The 27,944-nt window shown below is 45.6% G+C and overlaps 1 protein-coding gene across 1 annotated transcript; it reads left to right on the plus strand.

Annotated features, from left to right (window-relative positions):
* Nucleotides 1–3,999: 3,999 nt before the first annotated feature.
* On the plus strand, nucleotides 4,000–27,930 carry LOC131808453 (glucokinase regulatory protein-like). Its single transcript, XM_059134384.1, is given in 13 exon segments — nucleotides 4,000–4,038; nucleotides 4,641–4,709; nucleotides 5,725–5,778; nucleotides 6,736–6,830; nucleotides 9,042–9,139; nucleotides 9,474–9,574; nucleotides 9,882–10,032; nucleotides 10,215–10,312; nucleotides 10,410–10,431; nucleotides 10,434–10,492; nucleotides 26,389–26,431; nucleotides 27,091–27,145; nucleotides 27,358–27,930. Coding segments are annotated over 13 exon segments (1,044 nt in total). The 3' UTR covers nucleotides 27,518–27,930.
* Nucleotides 27,931–27,944: the final 14 nt, after the last annotated feature.

Genomic DNA, 27,944 nt, shown 5'->3' on the forward strand with positions numbered 1-27,944 from the left:
CCTCTGGAAAAACAGTGGTTTTTCTCTCACTGGCACCATCCCCTCCACCCCCCTTTGGAATTTAGGAAACAGTAGAGGAAAGCCTCTATTTTCACAGGAAGGAAGTAGCCCCAGAGCCCAAAGTATAAGTCTTTTGACAGGGGAGTTCCAACCCTTCAGTTTTATTTCCATCCTCCTCCTCTGGATATAGTGGCAGAGAGTGAATATAAAGTCATATACACTTTACAGTTATTATTGACTTTGACCGAATCAGCGAGACAGAGGCAGACAGAAATAAAAGGAAAAGTGAGTTCGGGAAAGACTAGGAGTACAGGAGTGCACAGGATAGGAGCACGTGGCACTGAAAGGTCTATTAGCGGAGCTTCTCTTTCATTTGCCTCAAAACACCGTTCAGTCCCTTTCTGGAAATTAACTCGAGGTTGATGGAGGAGTCAGAGGAATCAGTGGTGAAAAGCTTGGGTGTCAATGTGGGCAGTGAAGTTAAAAAGGTTACCGGCCCCTCACATGTGGTATGACCTTCGTTTCCACGGATGCAGGAGAATTTATATACCTCCCCTTCTTTTCCTTCTCCCCCCGTTCTCACTGAACAAAACAAAAGGAACTAGGGCTTCAGTTTTCTACACCCATTTCTGTCCTCTCCCCAACCCATTCAAGGCTACAGAAACAAAACAAACACCTTAAAACAATGTTAGTGCTCCTGTCGAATTGGTGGTGGTGAGAGGCCCTTGTGGTCAGGGGAGAGACAGTGGGGAAGTGTCTTCAGCTTACTGTACAGTATCCCAAACAGTCATCTCCAGTTTGTCCAAGAACATTTATTGGAAAAATGTCCAAGGGGTGAGGTCACCAGCAGCTGGGGGGCCACCAGGTGAGACGGGGAGCCCCTGAGACTCCGTGGAAGACATTGGAGTAGTGCAGTGCAGCATCTGCCTCCAGACCCAGACAATTCCTTTGAGTTGCTGGGGGAGGGGGAGTACCCAAAGAACCCTCCCCCTTTGAGACCCAGAGGCAAGATGTGAGGGCAGCTGGGGATACCGAGAGTCCTGATGCAGGTGCAATGGGGGCCCATCTGGGACCTAGTGGGATACAGTTGAACAAGTGTCTGTCCCCCGGACCCGGGGGATGGAAGGACATATCCCATCTGATAGCCATTCCCCAGGTCCAGGGGCACAGACCCCAAGAGACCTACCTTCTGGCCCTGCTGACAGTGGAAAGAGGATGGGCACCAGGCCTGAGATTGTGGGAGTGTCATTACCCTCTAGGAGATTACGGGATCCTTCAGTCTTGGGCAGATCACCAACTGAGGCTCTCCCTGACCCTGTCCCCATCCCCAGGGTGTTAGTGCATCTGTTTTTGAGTTCGGTTTCCTCACTCATACATACAGCGCGGGCAGAGGGCAGGCGGAGGCGCAGCGGGAGCGGGCCGCGGGGCTGCGGGGGACCCCAGAGCTCCGACGGGCCGCGTAGTCTCTCCCTGAGCGGGGGTCGGTGCCGGCGCGGCCTGGCCGCTGGCCGGAGTCCCGGTGCGGGAGGCAGTGAGGCCGCTCCGCCGGCCCCTGCAGCGGGATGTGACCGTCCCGGCCTTCTAGCCGCCGCCTTCTGCAGAGCTGGCCCCGCTTGCTCCGCCGCAGCTGAACCGGGACGTGCCGGCCCGCCCCGCCCCGCCGGGGTTCTTGCCGCCGTCATCCCCCTACCCTCCCCTCCCCTGACCCGGTTCTCCCGGGGCTCCTCCCACGACCCTCCCATTGGCGGCCTCCCCGGTCCCCTTGCCTCTGATCCTGGCTCCGTCCAAGGAGCCAGCCGGGGCGGGGCGGGGGGGGGGGCGTAGAGAGAGGCGCAGGTGCGAGGGACTCTGGCTCCCGGGAGGGCCCCTTCCCTGCCCGGGTAGAATTAGCCAAGTTGGGAGGAGGAATCCCACTTCCCCTGCCAGAGGGGACAGAGTGGCGAGATAATTGATCTAAAATCTCCACTTGTACACTGCGTCAGCTTTTAAATCTCTTCCCCATTGGTAATCTGATATTGGTTCTCTTCGCTCTCATTCATTCTTTAATTTATTAAACAAATATTTATTGAGCGTCACCTAGGTGTCTGGGCACGGGAGGAGCTGGAGTCCAGCGGTTAAGACAGCAGGCTGGGTATATAGCGGGGAAGTCTAAATAAAGAGCAGCAACCTATGGTTTTTAGCTCTTCTTCCTGCCTGGTGTGCAGAAATTCGTCGTCTAAGTGTCAGGTTTCCTAAAACCAGAGCGTCCAGAACCTCATAGGGCTGTTGGCAGGATCCAGTGAGATAATGTTGGGGAATGTCTTTATAAATCTTATGACACTGTGTGAGTGAGGGATTATCATGAATTTGCTCCAGCGTGTTAGTTACTTCATTCGTTTAACCAACATAAATCCTTAAACTATTTCATGAGATCTGGAGTAACAACCTGGTGGGAGTCCCCTTTCTGTCAACTGTCTGATCTTCAGCAACGACCTAACTTCTCTGAGCCTTTGCTTTACCATCTGTAAAACGAGGGTGTCAGTGTGGTCTCCTTAGTGGGAATGCACCCAGTGAGATACTGCATGTGAAAAGTGCATTGTTCAGTGTAAATAACTGTTGGCTCATGTATTTAGGGCAGATACTTTGGTTTCTAATTCTCATTGCAGCATTTCTATTTCTGTGGCACTTTTTTCCCGTAAATTTCAGTTCAGCGTGTGTCCCCCTGGGGCTCCAAAGCTTCTGTTACCTTCCTTCGGAGATGAAAGAGTGAAATGGAGCAAGAGGGGCCCGGAGTACTGTGTGTTCTGGACATGTGATCAAGCCACGGCTCAGGTCCTCTGACCTCTGCTGTCCCTGAGGACCCTGATCTCTGGCCTGCTGTTTCATCCTTGTCCCAGAAGAATCCTCTGCTCAGGGATTCTCATTGTCCTGGGACTGGGTATTACCCTGCACTTCTGAGCTCCAGGTCCTCTGGAGAAGAGGTCATTATTTCCAAAGGTTAAGAGTAATGAACCTCAGGTTTGCCCCTTCATGGGGCAAAACAGAGGCTGGGCAGTGTGCATGTATGCAAAGAGGGAGCCCTAGAGCTTCCCTGGGGTGCCCAGAGGGATGGGGGCCCACTGATAGGGAAAGGGTGTGGGGAGAGATACTCAGAGGGGGCTGTGCTCGGAGAGGCCAGGGTACCTGGGTTAATCATCACTGTGGCTCAGATCAGGCCCCCGCCAGCTGGAAGCAGAGTTAGCGTGACAGAAGCGTTTGTGTAGCTGAAGATGGAGGTACGACAGGGTGTCCAGAGCATGAGACCATGCCAGGCACAAAATGGTTTCAACACGCGATTGAGACCCCAGAGCCTGGCAAGTGGGAGGTGAGACTCCCTCATCCCACCTTCTCCATGTTGGTCTTCTGCACTGATTCCTAGAATCATTTCTCTTCTGGACTTCCCTCCACCCTGGGTTTCTGTTTTCCCTCTCCTCCTTCCCATCTTCCTTCCTGACCTTCCCCTTTAGGCCCAGAGTACCAAGTTCAGGCTAAATCCTTGGATGCTGTGTGTGTGTGTGTGTGTGTGTGTCCCCAAACCTTGTGCCTGCTGCCGCTCCCACCTCCAGATCCAGAGGCGTGAGCGAGGCCTGGGCTTCCTGTCTGCATTCTTGTGCTCCCTTCCCTCTAGAGGTCTGGGTATGAGGCAGCCCTGCCAATCACAGAGGAGTCAAACCCACTGACCCAGGACCTCGACAAAGCAGATGCCGAGGAAATTGTTCCATTGCTGGGACAATGTGATGCTGAGATCTTCCAGGAGGAGCGGCAAGTCATGCCCACAGACTAGGTAACCCAGACCCATCCCCTGGACACTGAAAATAAAGATGCCAGCTCCATGCCAATGGTCCTTCGTGTTTGAGACCTGAGAGCCCCTCCACCACACCATTCATTCCTCCCCCTCCCCCAAATCCACTGTCCTTTTCTTGGCTTCTGATTCCCACCTGCTCCCTACAGAGACTGTATCGTGAGTCAGTTCTGACCACCATGGTCCAAGTGGCTGGCAAAGTGCAGGAAGTGCTGAAGGTACAGTCTCTCTGTCTCCTCCCCCCCTAACTTCTCTCCCTCCCCACTTGATCTCTTTTCTTGGCTTCCACTTCTCATTTTACTCCATCTCCATTCTCCTTTCTCCCAGTCCTCCCTCTGGCCTCTTTATTGTCATCTTATTAATCAACAGTAATTATAATAACTATTATCTACATCACACTCTGTAATTGACATTGTGCTTTCACACTCATTACCTTTGCAAAAACCTGTGAAATGAGTGTGATTGTTTCCATTTTTTTTTTCAGATAGGAAAACAAAGGACAATCACAGTAGCTTGCCCAAATATATCCAACTAATAATTGCTGGGTAGCACTGCTTTTTATTGAGTGATTGCTGGATGACAAAGCTGCTCTCCGTCCTTTCCGGAATGAGTAAGGTTGGAGTAAGTAGCTAAGCCAGATTTAGGAGTCAGAATGAAGTTTCGTTCTCAAATCCAGGCATCTTTCTGTTCCCTTGTGTGGTTAAGGAGGGTTAAGGAGTCTCCCCAGGAGTTCTTCTGTTGCTGACAAAGAAGGAATGTGCTTCCCCCAAGCTGAGCTAGGAGCTAGGCCTTGGCGACACTGGGAATTTTTCTTTCTCAGGAACCTGAGGGGGAGCTGGTGGTGCTGAGTGGAGGGGGCAGCTCTGGCAGGATGGCGTTTCTCATGTCTGTGAGTATCCTGGTCCCCGATTTTCCTTCCTCTGCCTTCTCGGGGTAACCCTCAGGACCATAAAGCTCATCATAGCTAAGCTCCTAGGTGGCCCTCTTGAGGCCTGGCTCCCTCTCTTCTCAAAGACAGATCTCACCGTGGAACCTCGTATCTTCGGAACCCACCTGGGCCCCACTCCATGTATTGAGGGTGTCTCTACATCCCATGCACCCCAAGCTGTCATCTGCAAGTAGCTTTCGACGTGCCAAATTCCAAGCAGGACTGGCTTAAGCGCTGGCCTGAGGGAATCCTCACACTAGTTGTCAAAATCTAAGGTTACCGCTCCCTTCACTTTTATCACTAACCTGTGTCCTTCCCCGGTGACAGGTCTCCTTCAACCAGCTTTGAAAGGTCTAGGACAGAAACCTCTACACCTACCTCATTGCAAGCAGTGACAGGTAAGCCACATTGGCCTGTGAATATTTTCTTTGGCCTGGATAGTATTTTCTAGAAATAGAATTTTCAGGCTTTCAGGTGGAGATCGTGCCCAGTTTGCTTTGGTCGCCATTATTTCTTATTGCCTTATCCTCGGCCCATTTCACATACTCATGTCACCTGTCTGGCCCTTGTTGGAATTGGAGTGTCCAGCCCTAAAAAGTGTCTGTTGTGGTGTTCAGCAAATAGTAGGTGTTTCAGTCAATGATATCTTTCCATCATTCCCTTCTCTTAATGCATTCCCTTTTCTTCCCTAGTATACCATAATCTTCTGCTTTCCAACCAGTGCCACTGACTTTGAGTCTGTCCTCTTAGGTCTATGGTGGCATCTAGGGAGGGGATTGAAGAACTGAAGAAGGTCTGTGTTTTCCCCTGATAGTCAACCAGACATCTCTGTCTGTTCCTTCTCACGAGGACACTGAAGTCCCCATCCAGCCAAAGCCCATTATCTTCCCCAGTCCTGACCCTGACATCTCCATGCAATAGGTTTGTATCCTAGAATCCTCCTGGTGGCACTGTCTCACCCACCCTCCTCTCCTAGGTGGTCGCTGGGAAGAAGAGGGTGATTGTCATTGGCATTTCGGTGGGACTCTCTGTGAGTGTGAAGACAGCCTGGGAGGATCCATTCTACAGGGAGGAAGGGGGTGGGGGCAGAACAGCATGGAAAATAGATTGCGGAAGTGGGTACTAGAAAACAGAAAGGGTTCACGCAAGGAATTTTGATTTTACTCTCACTAATTGAGACCCAGCTGCATGAATGTGGAATGACAGGGAAAGGATCCGATTCCAGAATACCTGTGTGTCAGTCCATTCAACAAGCAAGGTAGATGGACTAGTCCCAGGGTCAGCAAACCACAGTGGCCATCATGCTGCTGCCTGTTTATGTAAATAAAGTTTTATTGAGACACAGCCATTTGTGTTTACATAAGATCTATGGCCACTTCATGCTACAACGATAGGGTTAGGTATTGCATAGAGTTCACAGGGGCCCTAAAGCCTAAAATATTTACTCTCTTGCTCTTTACATAAGAAGCTGACCCCTGGACCTGTCCTTTGCTACTTAAGCATGGTCCTTGCTTAGCAACATCAGTATCTCCAAAGATTTGCTAGTAATGTAGAATCTCGCCCCCCACCAAGACCTACTGAGTCTGAATCTGCATTTTAACAAGATTCCAAGCACTGGATTTGGTGTCCCCAATTTTCTCTCACCACTGCAGTATTCTGATTCTAACAATTCACTAAGAGAAACAGGTCGAGCAATGCTAGATGCGGAAGGAGACACACAAGGAGGGCAGGACACCGACCTTAAGGAGCATACAATTTAGTCCAGTAGTTTTGAAACTTTACCATGCATAGGATTTCCTTGGGGGACCATGTTAAAAATACAGGCCTGGAGCTTTCCCCTTCCAAGGCAGATCCAGTAAATCTTCCCTGGGGCTGGAACTCTGCATTTCTAACAAGGACTCGGGGGAATCTGATGGTCCTGCGCCTCAGGAAACACTAGAGTAACCCCTGCGCTCTCATCATACCATTTTTCTCCCCCTGCCATCAGGCTCCCTTTGTGGCAGGCCAGGTGGACTCCGGCATTCACAGCCCAGGCACATTCTTACCAGTCCTGGTTGGTTTCAGCCCCGTGAACATGGCCAGGTGAGCCCACTGTAATGAAAGGCAGTGACGGGCCAGGCCCCTGAGGGAGGCTGAGAGGAAACCTGTCAAAATCTACAGTACAGGGGCGAGTGGGTGGCTCGCTCAGTGGGTTAAAGCCTCTGCCTTTGGCTCAGGTCATGATCCCAGGGTCCTGGGATCGAGCCCCGCATCGGGCTCTCTGCTCTGCAGAGAGCCTGCTTCCCCTCTCTCTACCTGCCTCTCTGCCTGCTTGTGATCTCTGTCTGCCAAATAAAAAAATAAAAATCTTTAAAACAAAACAAAACAAACAAACAAAACCAAAATCTACATTACAGCCACGAAGAGTTGGGCATGGTGGCTATGGTCTTGCTCACCACATCTCAGAACATTAGAGTAAATACGGACTGTCCCTGAGCTTATGAGGATTTTGTTTTTGGTGGGTTTTTGTTTTATTCTGTTTTGTTACTGTTTTTATTTCGTTTTTTTGGTCCACTGGTTGATGTAGTCTCTTGTTTCGGGAAGGACTGAAGGCAGCTTACAGAGGCCACATCAAATACCAGAAAGCAGACATTCAAAACAGGAATGGAGAGACAAGGAAAACAAGGCCCAGGAGATAGAATAGGGTTGGGACGATGCGGACCCCAAAGAGAAGCATCTGTTCAAAGGAGCCGTGGGTGCGGAGTGGCCTCTGATTCCCCTTTGCCCAGCTCCCTTATTGTAGCAACCATTCTCCTTTGTCATCCTAGGCTCCCCTTGGGTCCCCCTCTGGCTACTCAAACCCCACCCGTCCCCCTTTCCTGAGGACTCTGTGCCACCCAATCACCTCCGCCTTATTCTCTATGTAGATGGCCGCTTTGATCCCAGAGATCAGCATGTGAAACCGATAGTGCTCAGGTGTGGTTCCCTGGATGTTCAGCCTCAGGAGTGTTAAAGCAAGAAGAAAGTAGATTCGTAGGCACTTGTGCGAGAGCTCGGATGTTGTCACTTTGGGGTGAGGCCCTGAAATCCCTTAATTTTTGAGACCACCCCTGGAGATGCTGGTGCCCGGCCAGGAGCAGGGAGCTCTGCTGACTTCACCATTGGCGTGGGCCTCTTGATGAAGCTGAAGGCTTCTGTCGCTGGAATGTTCCATGGAAGGCTTGTGGATTCCTCAAGAGCAGCTCTGCACATGCAGTGGTGGTCCTGGGGGGCGGGGCGGCCGGGTGCTTTCTGAGGTCCTTTTCTCAACTCCCAGATTCCAGGCTTGTAGCGTAATTCAAGTGACGATATAAATGAGTCTGAGATACTGTTAACCCTGCTCCTTTTAATGGAGGACTCTCCTTCACCAAAAATGTATGTGCCGCAGTGGATGCTCATTTCAGGGCCAGTCCCACCGCCACCGCACCCTGGGCCGTGGGAAAAGAGCTGGCCTCGGTTTCTTAGCACACAAAGTCTCACTTGTTTCCTGGGGACCCTGGGCTCCTCAGGTCCCACTGATCTCTGTGCCCACCTGGGACACCTAATCCCTGAGCCCACCTGGGACACCGAAAGCTCACCTCATTTCAGTGAGTCTTTGGCTGGGGGAGGGCCCAGGTCGTGCAGGAAGAACTCCTTCTTCGGGGGCCTGTGTCTCTGGCCTGGCTCCCAGAATCCCCGCTGACCTCCCCGTCCGCTCCGAGCCCGTCCTCCTCGCCCCGCTCTCTTCATGTCCTTCGGCCTCGGTTGGGTCTTGTGTTCTGCTCACGGAAGTCCTTTCTGTCCTCTGCCCTGCGTTCTGACAGGACTCCCCGCACCTCCGCTAGGGCCCAGCAGAACTTAGTTGTCAGGGAATTGTGCCTTCCCCTGGGCAGGGCTGGGTACCCATGCTGTCTGGAGGGGGCCCTGGGCCCGCCCCTGGAGCTGGTGGCCTTTCTCCCAAGTGCCTTCTGGAAATCCTGCGGACATTAGAGCGGGCTCATCAGGTGACCTAGAGTCAAAGCCCGAAGATCGCTGCCCTGACGATGCAAGCCAGCATCAGGTGTGTGGAAACGTATTAGGAGTGGGGAGGTTGCGTGGATGGGGGACTGTCCTGAGAACAGCGGAGACCCTGAGGACTCCTTAACGCGGTGAGGGGAGCAGGTCTGCGTGGTGGAGGGCGCGGTAACCTTTCTGTTGGTTTGCACCTGTGCTTGGCCGTGTGCATCTTGCTCTGATCCCTGATCTTTTCTCACTGCCGTGTCTCCTCTCGTGTCCTGATTTCTGGCCCGTGCTCAGCCTGGAGGAAAAAGGCCGTGTGTACCTGGTTGGCTGGCAGACCCTGGGCATCATGGCTATCATGGATGGAGTGGAGTGTATCCACAGCTTTGGTGCCGGTGGGACCCCAGTCTAGACTTTCTTCCTGGCTCCTCCTGAATGCTAACTGATATCCTACCCCCATCCGCAGCCCATGGGGGTTCCTCATTCGATGTCCAGACTGTCCTATTTGAATAGGCATTTCAGTCAAATGCTCCTTGCTGTGAACCCCTACTCAGGACTTGGTTCCTCAACTCCCAGCCCCGCTTAGCTGTGGCCTCCCATGTGTGTGACACCTCACCCGCCACCCCTCTGGGCACTTTCCTTCAAGACCCATGAACGTTCCCCCAAGCCTAGAATCAATCTTTCCTATAAAGCCCATCATTCCTTTCTCCCTGTCCTTAAACGTTCCAGACTACCGAGATATCCGCGGCTTTCTCACTGGTGATCAGAGTGACATGTTTAACCAGAGGACTGAGCTCCTCCACGGGGGCGAGTGTATGACGGGACATGGGGCAGGTTGTGAAGGTGACAGGTGTGCAGGGAGTGGGAGGTGAGGGGCGCTGGGGACAGGTGGGGGAGGAGAGCAGGCAGACAGTCCAGGGAAGGGAATATGGGTTAGAGGTCGGGAGGCTTTGGGGAAGCACAGAGAGGGCGGAAGGTTCTGGATTCTCCCTCTAAAGCTGGCTCTAGTCCAGGGCTCTTCCCTCAACTTGCTGCATCATCTTGGGCAAAACACTTGACCTCGTTGAACCTCGGTTCTTCCATCTGTGTACAAACACGCTGTGTGAGAGGTCCTGTGAGGCCCTCTGTGGTCCGCAGGTCTGTGGGTGGGAGTTCTTCATGGGAGGGGGCCCCCCATTTTCTCGTGCCCAGGGTCCCCAGTTCTCCTTCTCCCAAGAGGACTTCCTGACGTGCATCTTGCCATCCCTCACAGAAATCGACACCGTGGTCTTCATTTTCACCCTGGATGGTGAGAGGGAAGGCAGGAGCGGTGGGGTGAGCAGAGGGAGGCAGGGGAGTGACTCAGGGGAGCTGTCATTTTTCTGGGTCTTAAAGCACCTGCTCCGAGGGAGGGAGAGGGGCGCATGTCCTGACAGGACCACAGGGAACAGGAAGAACAGCTTTCCTCTCTGGCGCCCTCCCCTCTCCTAGACAACCTCACGGAGGTGCAGGCGCTCCTGGAGCAGGTGAAGGAGAAGACGGCCCACATCCAGGCCCTGGCGCATAGCACCGTGGGGCAGACCCTGCCGGTGAGGGTCCAGCCTTGGGGACGGAACCTGGGGTGGCAGTTACAGCAAGGCCTTCCTGGGGATGCTGCTCTGGCTCATTCTCTCTCTGTTTCTCCAGACCCCTCTGAGGAAGCTCTTCCCTCCATCATCCGCATCACGTGGCCACTGCTTTTCTTCGAATACGAAGGGAACTTCTTCCAGGTATGGGGAATGAGAGGGTGTTCTCTGTGCTGAGGGACTTAGAGGGGCAAGGGTTCCAGAAATTAGAAAACTCAAGGCTGGGGTGCCTGGGTGGCTCAGTGGGTTAAGCCTCTGCCTTTGGCTCAGGTCATGATCTTAGGCTCCTGGGATTGAGTTCTGTATCAGGCTCTCTCCTCAGCAGAGAGCCTGCTGCCCCCTACCGCTACCTACTTGTGATCTCTGTCTGGCATATAAATAAATAAAATCTAAAAACAAAACAAAACAACAACAACAAAATAAAACCAAACAAACCTCAAGGCTGGAGGGTGGAAAGCTTTGTTGGACTCCCAGAAAGCCAGCTGGGCAAGTTCTTGTGTTACTGGGTCACTGGTCAGTGTTTCCAAGGAAGTGGCTCAGTTCTCTCCAGGAATATATGAAAAAGACAGGCCAGGCCACCAGTCACCTGACAGATACTCATTTGTCCCTTGTTTCAGGTTCATTGTTGATGTTATAGTCATCCTCACCATACAAAAGTCTTTAAGGTATATCCTTGCAAGGTCACTATGCTGAATTCACTGCAGACAAAATACAGATATTGTCTGTAATATCATGAAATGATAATTTCCCTAGTTTTCACTAATTATAATTGATTATATTTGTAATTATAATTTTACTAATTATAATTTCACTACTGAAGCACTGATAATGCTTTAGCAAGACATTATCAGTACAAGCAGTGGAAATAATCATAGCAATAATTATCAATTTGGATATACTTTGCATTTTGGTCTGGAGAGGGCACTGGGACATCTGAATATTAGTTCAGCTGTGCTTTGTGGCCCAAGAAAGAAAGCAGTTTTGCATCTGTGGTTCCTCGGTTTTCTCACCTAACTCCTGCCCACCATCCACAGGGCACCGTCAGGGCCCTGAAGGGTTGCGCTGGAGAGATGTGGTCTCATCCATTATTCAGATCACCTCTTCCAGGAAGCTTCCTGACTTGACCAAACAGCTGCCATGCTTTCTTACCTGCACTCAGAACTCAAAGGAAGCCCTTCTCCCTGAGCCAGGGGGTCCATGCTCCTTCCAGTGCGTACCTTTGTCTTCCCTTCCAAATGGTGTTCATTGGTCACAGCTCTACTTTTTTGGCATACTTTCCACATTCGTTGTCTCCTTTGACATCTCGCATCTCCTGAGAAATCTTCTCCGATGAAACCCACATTGTCTAGAACCCTCCTTGATGTGAGATGCCTCTTCCAGCTTCCACTGTGCCGTCATCATACCTAATACACACGTAGGACTCTGTACTTTACAAACTATTTCATTTATAATATCATTTCTCATAATGGGTTCATAAGGGATGTAGGATGTAGGTTATTCCCCCCATCTCAGATAAAGAAGCTGAAACTAAGAGATTAAAGCATTGTAATCACAGCCACGTGGCTAAAGCAGGATCCAGGACTGGAACCCTGGCCTTGTGACTCTACGTCTGTGGTTTATTTCACTTTACAGTACAAATTTCCACCATATCCATGAATTGAGCCAGATTCGTTTACTCATTCATTCATTATGTACCTATCACGTGCCTGGTCCTATTCCAGGGATAGGGGATATAGTAGGGAATGTTATCCTGTGATCTTTGAAAAAGATCTGTGTTTTTAAAGAAAATTATAATTATAGTAGCAATATTTTTATTGTAAACACTTTGGAAAATACAGAAATCAAAAGGAGAAAAGCATCCATAAGAACCTTCTTCTAGGGGCGTCTGGGTGGCTCAGTGGGCTCACTGAGCCCCAGTGTTTTCAGGAGACTAAAGGATCTAAGGGATTGCTCATATTCCTTAAATTCGACCTTGACTGTGCCAAGGAAAAGAATAAATCTCAGATACAAATGCTTTTTTTTTTTTTTTAATGTTATGAAAACAAAACATCCAGTGTCCCATTTTAAAAACATATCCTTAGAATGGGGTGCCTGGATGGCTGAGTGGGTTAAAGCCTCTGCCTTTGGCTCAGGTCATGATCTCAGGGTCCCGGGATAGAATCCCGCATCTGGCTCTGTGCTCCACAGGGAGCCTGCTTCCTCCTCTCTCTCTCTGCTGCCTCCCTGCATACCTGTGATCTCTCTGTCAAATAAATAAATAAAATCTGTTTAAAACAAAAAACAAAAAAACCCACCCTTCTTCCAAAAAACCACTTAGACAAATTTTGGAGAATGTCCCTCTAGGCTTTTTTATGCATGTGTAAGTGTTTAAATATACTTATACAAAAATAGGACCATCCTTGCCATGCTGTTTTTAACTTGCTTCTCTTCACTGAAAAATAAGAACACTTTTCCGTATAAATATATCCATATCATCATTTTTTAAAAATATTTTATTTATTTGACAGAGATCACAAAACTCGAACATAATGTTGAGTGAATATTCAAGACACAAGGAATATATTTTTAAAAAAGATTTTATTTTTTTATTTGAAAGAGATCGCAAGTAGGCAGAGAGGCAGGGAGAAAGGGAGGGAAGCGGACTCCCCAGTGAGCAGGGAGCTTGGTGCGGGGCTCGATCCCGGGACCCTGAGATCATGATCTGAACTGAAGGCAGAGGCTTAATCCACAGAGCCACCCAGATACCCTGAAAGACTACATTTTTAAACACATAGAGAAAAAAGTGGGGCACCTGGTTGGCTCAGTTGCTTAAGCATCTGACTTTGACTCAGGTCACCATCCTGGGGTCCTGGGATTAAGCCCTGTGTCTGGCTCTCTGCTCAATGGGAAGCCTGCTTCTCCCTCTCCCTTTGCCCCTCCCCCTGCTTAGAGACTCCTCTCTCTCTCTCACTCTCTCAAATAAATAAATAAAATCCTTTTTATAAGTGTTTGTCAAATTGTACACACGTGTTCTAAGAAACAAAACTGTACCTCGAAGCTTAACCTTAGAACATCAGGCTGGCATATACTAGTAATCTGCCTCGGAAGGTGTGCTCAGCCTATCAAGTATCATTCTTTATAATCTTTATATGACTGCAAAGTCTTTCATAATCTGGACATATCATGTGTTTTTTAACCACTTCCTTGATGATGGGCTTCCTGAGAACATTACTTGGTCTTCCCCAGTGGGTTGAAAATTCTGTGAGGTGAGATACCATCATTGTCTTTTTCAAAAACAGTGCCTGCTATTCAATAGCTATTTAATTGAATTGATCTTCCAATTAACATTCCTACATGAAAAAAAAAAAAAACAAACAAAAAACCTGGCCAGTTTTATAGTATAGCACAAGTTGATTCTTTGTAAATCTTGTTTACAGGGAATTAACCATAGAGAATCCAGTTTACTCTGGGTGTAATGACATAATAAATCTTCTGGAAAATGAGACTATGGTTTTTAGAGCTGAGTGATCCTCTAAGATCATTTAATTTCCCTAAGTGACATCTCATCTCTGTTTCAATGCTATAGCAACTAAGAAATGTGTCAATCTTTGGAGTTAGAAACAATATATAATCACATTTCCTGAGAGTATCTGTACTTACGATAGCCTAAGTTTCCTAAATGTACTTGCCTCAGTATTCTAATTTGTGGTTGGGAACATAGGACAGCAGACCTGGACCTCTAGAGAGTGAAAGGTTCTAGAGAAGATGCTTATAGGACAAGATAAGCCCTTTGGAGGGGCTGCTCCTTTGAAATCTTCCCTCCATACTCTCTATGCCAACTTGGCCAACCCAATCCTAGTAGAATGCTAAAGGAGGTCTTCCCTGAGCATTGGCTGCCAAGGCAGAGCCCATGGGCAGCTGCAGGAAGGGGCCTCTGATGGACACATCTCAGAGAAGAGACCCAAGCAGCTCACACATTGGCTGGGCCCTGTCAGGTTGACACTGCAATGACCATTGTGCTGTCATATGGAGTCACAGCCTTGAGGGGTAATATTGTTTGCTGAGAGAGGCAGGGGGTTGAGAAATGGCACCGATTTGGCGGCTGGCCATACCTCCTCCGTCATGTGTCAGCCTTCTACTACTACTTGGTTTATTCCTTTGGAGGCTTTGGCTGCTCTTCTCTGGAAGACAGAGCAGGGAACAGGAGGCAGCCAAGAGAGCCTCAGAGGTATGTGATGCAACCTTCCCTGGAAATCCACTGCTCCCCGTCCCTGCCTCTGAAGCACTGGAAACGCCTACCTCTTGGGCCAGGGGAGGAACTGGGTGGGGGAAGAGGGGAGTTGAGACAGTGCCTATGGATGTCTTCCTAGAAGTGTCAATCATGCTCAGTCCTGTTCCTTTCAGTTTATTTCAGCAAACCTTGAGCTCCTATTATGTATGGTGGCGCACTAGACATTGAGGAAAAATAAAACCCCAACCGCACCCTCTAGGAGCTCTAGGCGAACCTGGGGGGGAGAGATGGATATATACATAATGAAAGAGAAAATGATAAGAGTTAGTAGAAGTATAAATAGTGCTGAAGGGGTTGGAGGCAGTCTTTTGAAGCAGGGGGATCTAGAAAATGCCTCTGGGGGAGCTCAGGATTGAATTGTGCTTCAGAAGAAGGGAAGGGCTTTGGACATGGATAGGGTGGATGGAAGACAGTAGGCACGACTTTCCAGTTGGAAGGAATGGATTGGGGAAAAGCGGGGGAAACGGAAGAGTGTTGGATATGTTTGAAGAGAGGACACCTATATGGTTGGAATGTAGAAGTATAGGGAGGTCAGTGACAGAAAAATCTGGAAAATTGACAGAGGTGACATTGTAGAGGGCTTTCAATGCCTGGCTGAAGAGTTCATACATACATAAATATATGTATGTATATATAGATATATATATATATTCATTCTATATGCAATGGGAAGATGTCAGGGGGCACCTGGGTGGCTCAATTGGTCTGTGACTCTTGATTTAGGCTCAGGTCATAATCTCAGGATTATGAGATCAAGCCCTGTGACCTGCCTTGCGCTCAGCAGGGAGTCTGGCTCCCTCCCTTCCTCCTTTCTCCCTCCCCTCCCCCTGCTCCAGGCTCTCTCTCTCTCAAATATAAATAAATCTTAAAAAAAAAAAAGAAAAAGATGTCCAAGGTGTTTTTTTTTTTTTTTTAAGATTTTATTTATTTATTTGGCAGACAGAGATCACAAGCAGGCAGAGAGGCAGGCAAAGATAGAGGAGGAAGCATGCTCCCTGCTGAACAGAGAGCCCAATGCGGGGCTCGATCCCCGGACCCTGAGATCATGACCTGAACTGAAGGCAGAGGCTTAATGCACTGAGCCACCCAGATACCCTGAAAGAATACATTTTTAAACACATAGAGAAAAAAAGTGGAGCACCTGGGTGGCTCAGTTGCTTAAGCACCGGACTTTGAGTCAGGTCACCATCCTGGGGTCCTGGGATTAAGCCCTGTGTCTGGCTCTCTGCTCAGTGGGAAGCCTGCTTCTCCCTCTCCCTTTGCCCCTCCCCCGCTTAGAGATTCCTCTCTCTCTCACTCTGTCAATAAATAAATAAAATCCTTTTTAAAAGTGTTTGTCAAATTGTACACACGTGTTCTACGAACCAAAACTGTACCTCCACCCCTAACCATAGAACTCCAGGCTGGCATATACTAGTAACCTGCCACGGAAGGTGTGCTCAGCCTATCAAGTATCATTCTTTATAATCTTTATGTGACTGCAAAGTCTTTCATAATCTGGACATATCATGTGTTTTTTAACCACTTCCTTGATGATGGGCTTCCTGAGAATATTACTTTGGCTGCCCCAGTGGGATGAAAATTCTGTGAGGTGAGATACCATCATTGTCTTTTTCAAAAACAGTGCCTGCTATTCAATAGCTATTTAATTGAATTGATCTTCCAATTAACATTCCTACAAGAAAAAAAAAAAAAACCTGGTCAATTTTATTCATTTTTACTACAGCATAATTTGATTCTTTGTAAATTTTGTTTACAGGGAATTAACCATAGAGAATCCAGATAACTCTGGGTGTAATGACATAATAAATCTTCTGGAAAATGAGACTATGGATTTTAGAGCTGAGTGATCCTCTAAGATCATTTAATTTCCCTAAGTGACATCTCATCTCTGTTTCAATACTATAACAGCTAAGAAATGTGTCAATCTTTGGAGTTAGGAAACCATGTATAATCACATTTCCTGAGAGTATCTGTACTTACGATAGCCTAAGTTTCCTAAATGTACTTGCCTCAGTATTCTAATTTGTGGTTGGGAACATAGGACAGCAGACCTGGACCTCTAGAGAGTGAAAGGTTCTAGAGAAGATGATTATAGGACAAGATAAGCCCTTTGGAGGGGCTGCTCCTTTGAAATCTTCCCTCCATACTCTCTATGCCAACTTGGCCAACCCAATCCTAGTAGAATGCTAAAGGAGGTCTTCCCTGAGCATTGGCTGCCAAGGCAGAGCCCATGGGCAGCTGCAGGAAGGGGCCTCTGATGGACACATCTCAGAGAAGAGACCCAAGCAGCTCACACATTGGCTGGGCCCTGTCAGGTTGACATTGCAATGACCATTGTGCTGTCATATGGAGTCACAGCCTTGAGGGGTAATATTGTTTGGCTGAGAGAGGCAGGGGGTTGAGAAATGGCACCGATTTGGCGGCTGGCCATACCTCCTCTGTCATGTGTCAGCCTTCTACTACTACTTGGTTTATTCCTTTGGAGGCTTTGGCTGCTCTTCTCTGGAAGACAGAGCAGGGAACAGGAGGCAGCCAAGAGAGCCTCAGAGGTATGTGATGCAACCTTCCCTGGAAATCCACTGCTCCCCGTCCCTGCCTCTGAAGCACTGGAAACGCCTACCTCTTGGGCCAGGGGAGGAACTGGGTGGGGGAAGAGGGGAGTTGAGACAGTGCCTATGGATGTCTTCCTAGAAGTGTCAATCATGCTCAGTCCTGTTCCTTTCAGTTTATTTCAGCAAACCTTGAGCTCCTATTATGTATGGTGGCGCACTAGACATTGAGGAAAAATAAAACCCCAACCGCACCCTCTAGGAGTTCTAGGCAAACCTGGGGAGAGAGATGGATATATACATAATGAAAGAGAAAATGATAAGAGTTAGTAGAAGTATAAATAGTGCTGAAGGGGTTGGAGGCAGTCTTTTGAAGCAGGGGGATCTAGAAAATGCCTCTGGGGGAGCTCAGGATTGAATTGTGCTTCAGAAGAAGGGAAGGGCTTTGGACATGGATAGGGTGGATGGAAGAAAGTAGGCACGACTTTCCAGTTGGAAGGAATGGATTGGGGAAAAGCGGGGGAAACTGAAGAGTGTCGGATATGTTTGAAGAGAGGACACCTATGTGGTTGGAAGGTAGCAGTATAGGGAGGTCAGTGACAGAAAAATCTGGAAAATTGACAGAGGTGACATTGTAGAGGGCTTTCAATGCCAGGCTGAAGAGTTCATACATACATAAATATATGTATGTATATGTACATATATATATATCCATTCTATATGCAATGGGAAGATGTCAGGGGGCACCTGGGTGGCTCAGTTGGTCTGTGACTCTTGATTTAGGCTCAGGTCATAATCTCAGGATTATGAGATCAAGCCCTGTGACCTGCCTTGCGCTCAGCAGGGAGTCTGGCTCTCTCCCTTCCTCCTTTCTCCCTCCCCTCCCCCTGCTCCAGGCTCTCTCTCTCTCAAATATAAATGAATCTTAAAAAAAAAAAAAATGTGCAAGGGTTTTTTTATTTTAAGATTTTATTTATTTACTTATTTTTTAAGATTTTATTTATTTATTTGGCAGACAGAGATCACAAGCAGGCAGAGAGGCAGGCAGAGAGAGAGGAGGAAGCAGGCTCCCTGCTGAGCAGAGAGCCCCATGCTGGGCTGGGTCTCAGAACCCTAAGATCATGACCTGAGCCAAAGGCAGAGGCTTTAACCCACTGAGCCACCCACGTGCCTTGTCACATTTTTTTTTAAAGAAAGGAAATTTGTATATTATTTTATAATTTTATAATTTTAATTGCCGTATAGTTAACATACAGTGTTATATTAGTTGCAGGTGTACAATATAGTAAATCAACAATTCTATACATCACTCAGTGCTTATCCAGATAAGTGTACTCTTAATCCCGTGCACCCATCCCCCACCCCCCACCTCAGGGAACCATGTTTGTTCTCTGTACTTGAGTCTCTCTTTTGATTTCTCTCTTTGTTTTTCCTTTGTTCATTTGTTTTGTTTCTTAAATTCCACATGTGAGTGAAATCACGAGGAATTTGTCTTCCTCTGACCAGCTTATTTCACCTCGCGTTATATTCTCTAGATCCATGCACGTTGTTGCAAATGACAAGGTTTTGTTCAGTTTTTTCAAGATTTCATTCATTTTTATGACTGAACAATATTCCATTGTGTGTTTGTGTGTGTGTGTGTATCACATATTCTTTATTTATTCATCTGTCAGTGGACACTTGGATCCTTCCATCATTTGGCTTTTGTAAAGAATGCTACTCTGGGGACACCTGGGTGGCTTAGTTGGTTAAGTGTCTGCCTTCGGCTCAGATTATGAATCTGGGGTCCTGGATCAAGCCCCGTGTCAGGCTCCCTGCTCAGGGGGAGCCTGCTTCTCTCTCTCCCTCTGTTCCTACACCTCACTCATCCATTCTCTCTCTCTGTCAATTGAATAAATAAAATCTTTTAAAAAAATAATGCTGCTATATACATAGTGGTACTATATCCTTTTGAATTAGTGTTTTCAAAGTTTCTGGGTAAATATCCAATAATGCAATTACTGGATAATATAATTCTATTTTAAATTTTTAAAACTATTTTACTTATTTTAGAGAGAGAGAGAGAACACGAGTGTGGGGGATGGGCAGAAGGCGAGCGAGAGAATCTCAAGGAGACTCAGCCCTGAGTGTGGAGCCCAACGTGGGGTTTGATCTCATGATTCTGAGATCACGACCTGAGCTGAGACAGAGAGTCGGACACTTCGCTGACTGAGCCACCCAGGCACCTCTCTTCGGCCCATTTCTAATTGGATTACTTGGTTTTTGGGGTGTTGAATTGTGTAATTTCTCTCTCTCTATTGGATACTAACCCTTTATCGGATATGTCATTAGCAAATATCTTCTCCCACTCAGTAAGTTGTTGTTTGGTTTTGTTGGTTGCTTCCTGTGCTGTGCAGAAGCTTTTTGTTTTGGTGTAGTCCTAACAGTTTATTTCTGCTTTGCTTTCCCTTGCCTCAGGAGACATATCTAGAAATATGTTGCTGTGGCCAATGTCAGAGATCTTACTCCCTGCGCTCTCTTCCAGGATTTTTATGGTTTCAGGTCACACATAGAGGTCCTTTACCTGTTTTGAGTTTATTTTTGTGTATGTTGTAAGAAAATGGTCCAATCTCATCCTTTTGCATGTAGCTGGTCAGTGTTCTCAACACCATTTGTTGAAGAGACTTTTTCCCATCACATATTTCCTCCTTTGTCAAAGATTAATTGACCATATCATCATGGGTTTATTTCTGACTTTCTATTCTGTTCCATTGATCTGTGTGTCTGTTTTTGTGCCAGTACCATACTATTTTGATTGTTATAGCTTTGTAGTAGTATACCTTGGAATCTGGGATTGTGACCCCTCCAGATGTGTTTTTTTCCTCCCCTATGATTGTTTTGGCAGTTTGGGATCTTTTGTGGTTCTGTACAAATTTTATGATTGTTCTAGTTGCGTGAAAAATGTTCCCTGACATTTAGTAAGTGCTCCCTGGATGTCTGTGAAATGAATACATGACTTTTCAATTTTAACCCTGGGTGACTGACAAGATGATGGCATTTTGAACAACATAGGAAACATTAGGCAGAATTTGTGTGGTAGGAGGCTGAAAATGAACTCTACCATTTGAAGTGCTTGTAAAATCTATGCAGAGATGTTCACCTTGCCGCTCAGATTAATTGTCTAGACCTGTGCTACCCAGTCCGGTATCCACTGGCCACGTGGCGCCATTCAAATTTAAATTAACCAAAATTACATACAATTTAAAATTCAGTTTCTTACTCGCACTGTGGATGTTTCAAGTATCACATGTGGCTAGATGCTATCACATTGGACAGAGCAGATCTTGGATATTTCATCATCATAGAAAATTCTATTGGACAGCATTAGCCTATACTCTAGATCTTGGAGGTAGATCTAGTTATCAACATATTTGGCCACAAAGTTCCTCTCAGTGTTTTTTCTTCTCATAAACATCTCTCAAACACAGCAATCCCACTTGAGTATTACTGTCCTCACTAGGACTTCATCTATTTATGGTATGCTGGCTGGTCTCCTACCAACTTTTTCCAGCCTAGAGCATAGAACATAGCCCTGGCTTTATGGAAGAGAAACCACACGCACAGAGCTTCCCACGGCTGACTGTGTTACTCACCAAAACTGACTGAACCAACAAACAAAATCTCTCAGCACCCCACCACCTGCAGCAGCTTTTCCCAGCCTGTTTGGACCCTCAAAACTTTCGTTGTCAAAATTTGTCAACCCCTTGGGAATTTATACATCGCTTTATCTCTTTTTCATAATACTGATAAGTGACATTAGGTATATAATATTTTCATTTTAAAGCAGCATGTTTTTTAAAGTTGGAAAGTTCATTTTCACATCTTTAAGAGGAGAAGACGAATGCCCACTTTCCCCCATGTAACAGGTGAGGCATGAAAGTTCATTGACTTTAACAGGTGTGCATTGTTCCAGAACACTTAGATATAAGAAAGGGCAAATATAGTTCCTTGTCTACATTGAGTATAATCTGCTTTAAGCCTCCTATGACCTAGGTTGGCTAAAATGCCCAGGGTCCGTTTTTCCTCCCCCAACCTTTGTACTGTATGGGAGTTCTGGAGCTTTTGCAGTTTATCCCAAATGGTGGAAGGTCATGTCCTTTTTTAAAAAACAAAGATTTTATTTTTATTTATTTGGGGAGAGCGTGTGCGCAAGCAGTGAGGAGGGGCAGTGAGGGGGAGAAAGAGAGAGAAACCTCAAGTCGGTTTCCCACTGAGCATGGAGCCCAATGTGGGGCTTGATCCCATGACTCTCAGATCAGGACACGAGCCCAAATCAAGAGACACTCAACCAACTGACCCACCCAAGTGCCCAGATGGTTAGGTTCTTAAACCATGGGAGTAACTGTTGCTTTTCATCTTGGGCATCTGAAGGCAAAAACGGTGGCTCAAGGGCACCTGGGTAGCTCAGTGGGTTAAAGCCTCTGCCTTTGGCTCAGGTCATGATCTCAGGGTCCTGGGATCGAACCTTGCATCGGGCTGTCTGCTCAGCAGTGAGCCTGCTCCCCACCCCCCTGACCCCCGCGTGCCTCTCTGCCTACTTGTGATCTCTGTCTGTCAAATAAATAAATAAATAAATCTTTTAAAAAAGTGCATAATGAATCTTCGTGATTCCATAACCCACATTGTTTTGACAAGGCAAATGTCGGGTAACATAATTTCATTCCTAATTAAATGCGTGTTTCTAAAAGGATAAGACTCTTTTAAGAGAAAATACTTAATCACAGTATCATTATATGCCTAAAAATTTAACAATCATCTTTGAGTACCATCAAATATCCATCAGTATTCAAATACCAAATGTATCATAAATGATAAAAATCATTTTTGACAGTCTGTTTGACTCAAGATCTAAATAAGGTTCACATATTGAGATTGGTTGGTGTGTTTAATTTCCTTACAATTTGTAGATTCCCTACCTCCATATCTTTCTTTTATTCTTTCCATTTATATGTTAAGGAAATGGATCATTTGTCCTCTAGGGTTTTGCAGGCAAGATTTTACTGATTAAATACCCATGTTGTTATTTAATATGTTCCATTTTTCTTCTCTATTTCTTTAAATGGGGAAGTTGGATCTAAGACTTATCAGAATTACTTTGGAGGGATGGGAGACAATTTCAAAGGTCATGGTGATTATTAGGAGGGACACAATTCTGGTATTTTATTTTATTATTACTTTTTTAAAGATTTTATTTATTTATTTGGCAGACAGAGATCACAAGTAGGCAGAGAGGGGGTGGGGGAAGCAGGGTCCCCGCTGAGCAGAAAGCCCAATGCGGGGCTCGATCCCAGGGCCCTGGGATCATGACCTGAGCCGAAGGCAGAGGCTTTAACACACTGAGCCACCCAGGTCTGGTCTTTTAAATGCCATTTTCTAGGGGCACCTGCCTGGCTCAGTCAGTAGAGCATGTGACTCTTGATTTTGGGATAGTAAGTTTGAGCCCCACACTGGGTGTAGAGATTATTTTTTAAAAAATCTTAAAAAAAAAAATGTCATTTTCTAAATTATGTCAACACTTCAAAATAGAGTGCCTGGGTGGCTCAGTTGGTTAAGCAACTGCGTTTGGCTCAGGTCATGATCCTGGAGTTCTGGAATTGAGTCCCGCATCAGGCTACCAGCTCCATGGGGAGTCTGCTTCTCCCTCTGATCTTCTCTCCTCTCATGTTCTCTCTCACTGTCTCTATCTCAAATAAATAAATAAAATCTTTAAAGATTTCTTTTTATTCATTTATATGACAGACAGAGATCACAAGTAGGCAGAGGCATGCAGAGGGGAGAGAAAGAGGAGAAGCAGGCTCCCTGCCGAGCAGAGAGCCTGATGTGGGCCACCATCCCAGGATCCTGAGATCATGACCTGAGCTGAAGGCAGAGGCTTAACCCACTGAGCCACCCAGGCACCCATAAATAAAATCTTTAAAAAATAATAATAAATACCTCAAAATAAAATGGACTTTTCAAAAACAAAAGGGGGGGTTTCCTATATTGACCTTTTATCTAAAAATCTTGCTTAATTTGCTTATCAATCCTAAAAATGGATCGGTAGATGCTTTTTCCAAAGGCATTTTGTGATTCCCTACACAGTCCCATTGTCTGCATATGATAACTTTATTTCTTCTTTTCTAATCCTATGACTTCTATTTCTTTTCCTTGCTTTGTTGTATGGAGTAAGATTCCCAGTACTGTGTTCAGTAGATAGTGGGGATTTTTGTCTTCTTTATGTAGAGGAAGATTTTCTTTAACTCACCATTTATGCATAATGTTTGCTGTGTGGCTTTTGTAAATATTGTTTAGCAGATGAAGAAAGCTCCCTTTTACTTCTGGTTGCTAAGAATTTTAGCATGAATGGGTGTTGAATTTTATCAAGCACTTTTTCTGCCTCTATTGAGAAGTTCATAGGATTTTTCTTATTTATTCTATTAAAGTACTGAAAGACAATGAATTTTTAAAGTACTAAACCAACTGTGAATTTTTGAAACAGATATAACATGTTTGTGACACTATTCATGATCCTTTTTATATATTGTTGGATCAAGTTTGCCGATATTAAGTTTAGGAATTTTGCGTCTGTTTCCATGAAAGAGACTGACCTGTGAATTTTCCTTTCTAATAATGTCTTGATCAGATTCTAGAATCAAGGTTAAGTCAGCCTCCCAAAGTAAAGGGAGAAGTAACTTTTCTTTTCTACCTCATTAGCATAACCAAGGCATTCCTATCACTCAGGAAATTCCCAGTGTTTTTTTTTTAAACAAAGCACCAGACAAGTGTCTCACCAAACCGCTTTTTTTTTTTTAATAGATTTTATTTATTAACTTGACAGAGACAGACAGATCACAAGCAGGCAGAGAGGCAGGCAGAGAGAGAGGAGGAACCTGCTGAGCACAGAGCCCGATACGGGGCACGATCCCAGAACCTCTGAGATATTGACCTGAGCCGAAGGCAGAGGCTTTAACCAACTGAGACACCCAGGTGCCCCCCCCCAGTGTTTTTGAAGCTCTGTGTCAGGAGTCTGGGACAAACACCAGATCCACACACACACACACACACACAGAGTTGGGGGGGAGATTGAAAAATTAGCTGGTATTAATATATTTCTGGAGGCTGATAAATCCCAAATTCTTGAGGCAGGCTGGAAACTTAGGCAGGGTTTCTATTTTCAATCTTTTTTAAAAAAATTAAATTCAATTATTTATTTTTAAAAATATTTTATTTATTTGACAGAGAGAGAGAGACAGTGAGAGAGGGAACAGAAGCAGGGGGAGTGGGAGAGTGAGAAGCAGGCTTCCAGCTGAGCAGGGAGCCAGATGTGGGGCTTGATCCCAGGACCCTGGGATCATGACCTGAGTAGAAGGCAGATGCTTGATGACTGAACCACCTAGGTACCCCTAAGCATCCAACTCTTGATCTCAGCTTAGGTCTTGATATTGATCTTTATCTTGATCTTAGGTCATGAGGTCAAGCTCTCCATTGGGCCCAGTATGGAGCCAACTTAAAAACAACAACAACAACAACAACAACTGATTTTTGTGTGTTGATACTGCATTCTGTAACTTTGCTAAATTCATTTATTAGTTCTAATTGGGTTTCTGTGTGTGTGTGTGTGTGTGTGTGTGTGTGTGCGTGTGTATTCTTTATGATATTATGGTGTCTGTGAATAGAGATAGAGATTGTTTAACTTTTCCTCTTCAAAGGAAAGGATGGTTTTACTTTTCTTACCTAATTGCTCTGGTTGGAGTTTCTAGCACAATGTTAAAGAAAAGTAGTGAAGAGGTGCCTGGGTGGCTCAGTGGGTTAAAGCCTCTGCCTTCGGCTCAGGTCATGATCCCAGGGTCCTGGGATCGAGCCCTGCATCGGGCTCTTTGCTCAGCGGGGAGCCGGCTTCCTCCCCTCTCTCTCTGCCTGCCTCTCTGCCTACTTGTGGTCTCTGTCAAATAAAATAAATAAAATATGTAAAAAAAAAAAAAAAAAAAGAAAAGAAAAGTAGTGAAATTGAGCATCCTTGTCTGTTCACTACCTTAAAAGAAAAGCTGTCAGGCTTTCACTATTGAGAATGATATTAGCTATGGGTTTTTCATTAATACCCCTTACTATATTGAGGAAATTCCCTTCTATCCCTAGTTTGTTAAGTGTTTTAATTTTTTTTTATTAAATCATGAATAGGTGTTGGATTTTGGCAATCCTTTTTCTCCAATTGTCCAGTCTTTTTCCCCTTTGTGTTATTAATGTGGTGTATCACATTGATTTACTTTCTTATGTTGAACCAGGATTCTTGGGAGAATTTTTGCTTTTAACACTTTTATTCAACATTGTTTAGCTAAAACATTTTGGCAATACTATGAATATTATGTAGGCTCTTGTAATACACTCTCCGAGACTGATGTCATGATTCAAATGGGAGAAATAAAAATTGTTTTATTTGAAATGGTAACAAATGTAATTCTGCCTTTAAAGTGACTTGGAACGTGCTTGCAAAAAACTCAGGAGTTTATGTTACTGATCGGGAAATTCTGCCCTAAAGGATAAAATAAAAATTCCATCATTTGGCAAAATCTGGCTTCCACTTCTATTTTCAGCTTTTGTCTTAGCAAATGTGCACCTGACACTCATGACTTTATAATCTTCTTGGGGATGTTGCTTTGGACTTGCCTGGAATGCTCTTTTTTCACCTAAAAACTTTCTGCTGATTTTTCAGACTCCAGTACAATTGGCCACTTCTGGAGTAACTTTTCCCATCTCTCCCAGGCAGTGAATCCCTGTCCTTTTATTCTCTGACGCTTATATTTCTGTTATATATTTATTTATTAATATACCTATAAATTTAAATTTATTTATTAATATATTTAGATGTTTCTGTTCTATATTTATTTACATGTGGTTTATGTGCTCTATATTTACCACACTGTATTATAACTTAGGTGTTTAGACATCTGTTTTCCCTATTAATGTGAATTCCCAGAATACAGGGGTCATATTTACCTTTGTAGTCCTAGCACCCAAGCTACTGCCTAGAACTTAGTAAGCACTCATTAAATGATCTATGAATACATGAATGGGGTGCCAGTTGTGCTGTGGTTATGGACACCAACTGGATCAATATTTGTGTCTGTAAGAGGAAATGTGCTCTTGATTCTCTAACCTAGAACATTTTCTGATTTTATTCTTTTCTCTTTGTGCCTCTCTAGACTTCAAAGAAGCATAAATTCAAAAAGATCCAGAAACTCACAGGTCAGAAAGATCCTATCCTTGATTCTTCAGCTCAAGGCTACTGACAAATCAACTGTGGGTCTGCTTTAAGACTCCAGACTTTAATAACAGGTTGAGGGAGGGAATTGGAAAAGGATTATATAAATGAAAGAAATGTGCTTATTCTTTCTAGCATCTCCAAAGATGCCAGATTCTTTTGAGCAACTTCCAAAGAGATGTAAACAGATTGATAATTCTTCCTATGCTTCCTTTCCCCATGCTTTCTTGCCTAATTTTCCTTTTGTGTAGAACTCAAAGTATCAGGAAAGAAATTGGGTGAGATTAATGTTTGGTGCAGGAAGTTCCGATAACTTTTTCCCCTGTCATAGGCACTGGATAGAATCCTTTGGGGGAAAAAATATGTGTTATGAACTTTGGTTCCCCTACTCCAACTCCCTACTCGCATGATTGTTCCTGCTCTTTCCAACAGCTTCATCTACTCCACGGTGAAGGCAGCATAGTAGAGTTCAAAATATAAAAACTTGAGCCCTGGGTTAAGTCTGAGCTCTACCACTAATTAACTTAATGACCGTAGGCATGGTTTCACCTTTGTTTTCTTATGTGTACAACAAGGGGGTGGAACAAGGTAGAGGTGGTATCAACAATTAGGGTGCTAAAAGCTTCTTTATCTCTGCTCCCAGCTTCCCAGTGGGAAGAAAATCTTAGGATGAGCTGCTCCGAAGCTAATGGGACACAGTGAGTAGAGTTGACCTTCACTATCTATTCCTCCTCTCTTCAGCTTACTCTACTGATAAGCTCTGTAGGAGTGAAGAGAAAGGTACCTAGTACTGTTTTACTTCCTTCAGAATGATAGCTGTTCCTTTTCTAAGTCAAGTCACTATTCTTACTGGTTTCCTTACTAGTACTTTAATATCACTTCAGTGACATTGACCTACTCTTGTATCCAGATTTTCAGGTCTCCCTATGGGATGGGCCCAGGAGTACGCATTCTGGTCAATGGAGAGAAGTCTTCAACAGATCTTCCAACATCTGGAATGTGCAAGGTCAGGGAAGGTCGTTTCTGGGAGGAGGTTGGGTGGTGGAAGTTTTTGTTTTTGTCTTAAGTAAACTCTACTTGAATTGAATTGAATTCTAGAGATCAAGAATTGCATGCTCTACCAACCGAGCTAGCCAGATGCCCCAAAGGTGGTAGAACTTTTAAGAGGGAGGGTGGAAGAGACCGAAGTAGGGAGGTGGGAAAGAGGGAAAGAGGGAGGGAAAAAGAGAGGGAAAAGAGAGATTGTTAGTTGGTTGCTTATTTACTTAGTTTGGGCGGTGGGCATAAATTCTGGGTCCAAAGGTTTAGTCCATGGATCATTTCTGATTGGAATGGAGACCCATACCTTCCTCTCCTCCTCATAGAGGAATTCTTTACATAAGTAATTGAGATTGGGGAAGACAACCTCTTTTGTTGTTATTGTTCTCCCTCAGGACAAAATATTTCACATATGAAATAGCCATTACCTTTCCCTTTTCCTACTTTTTCCTGACCCAA

This window comes from Mustela lutreola, chromosome 9, assembly GCF_030435805.1.
Source record: "Mustela lutreola isolate mMusLut2 chromosome 9, mMusLut2.pri, whole genome shotgun sequence".
Taxonomy (NCBI): domain Eukaryota; kingdom Metazoa; phylum Chordata; class Mammalia; order Carnivora; family Mustelidae; genus Mustela; species Mustela lutreola.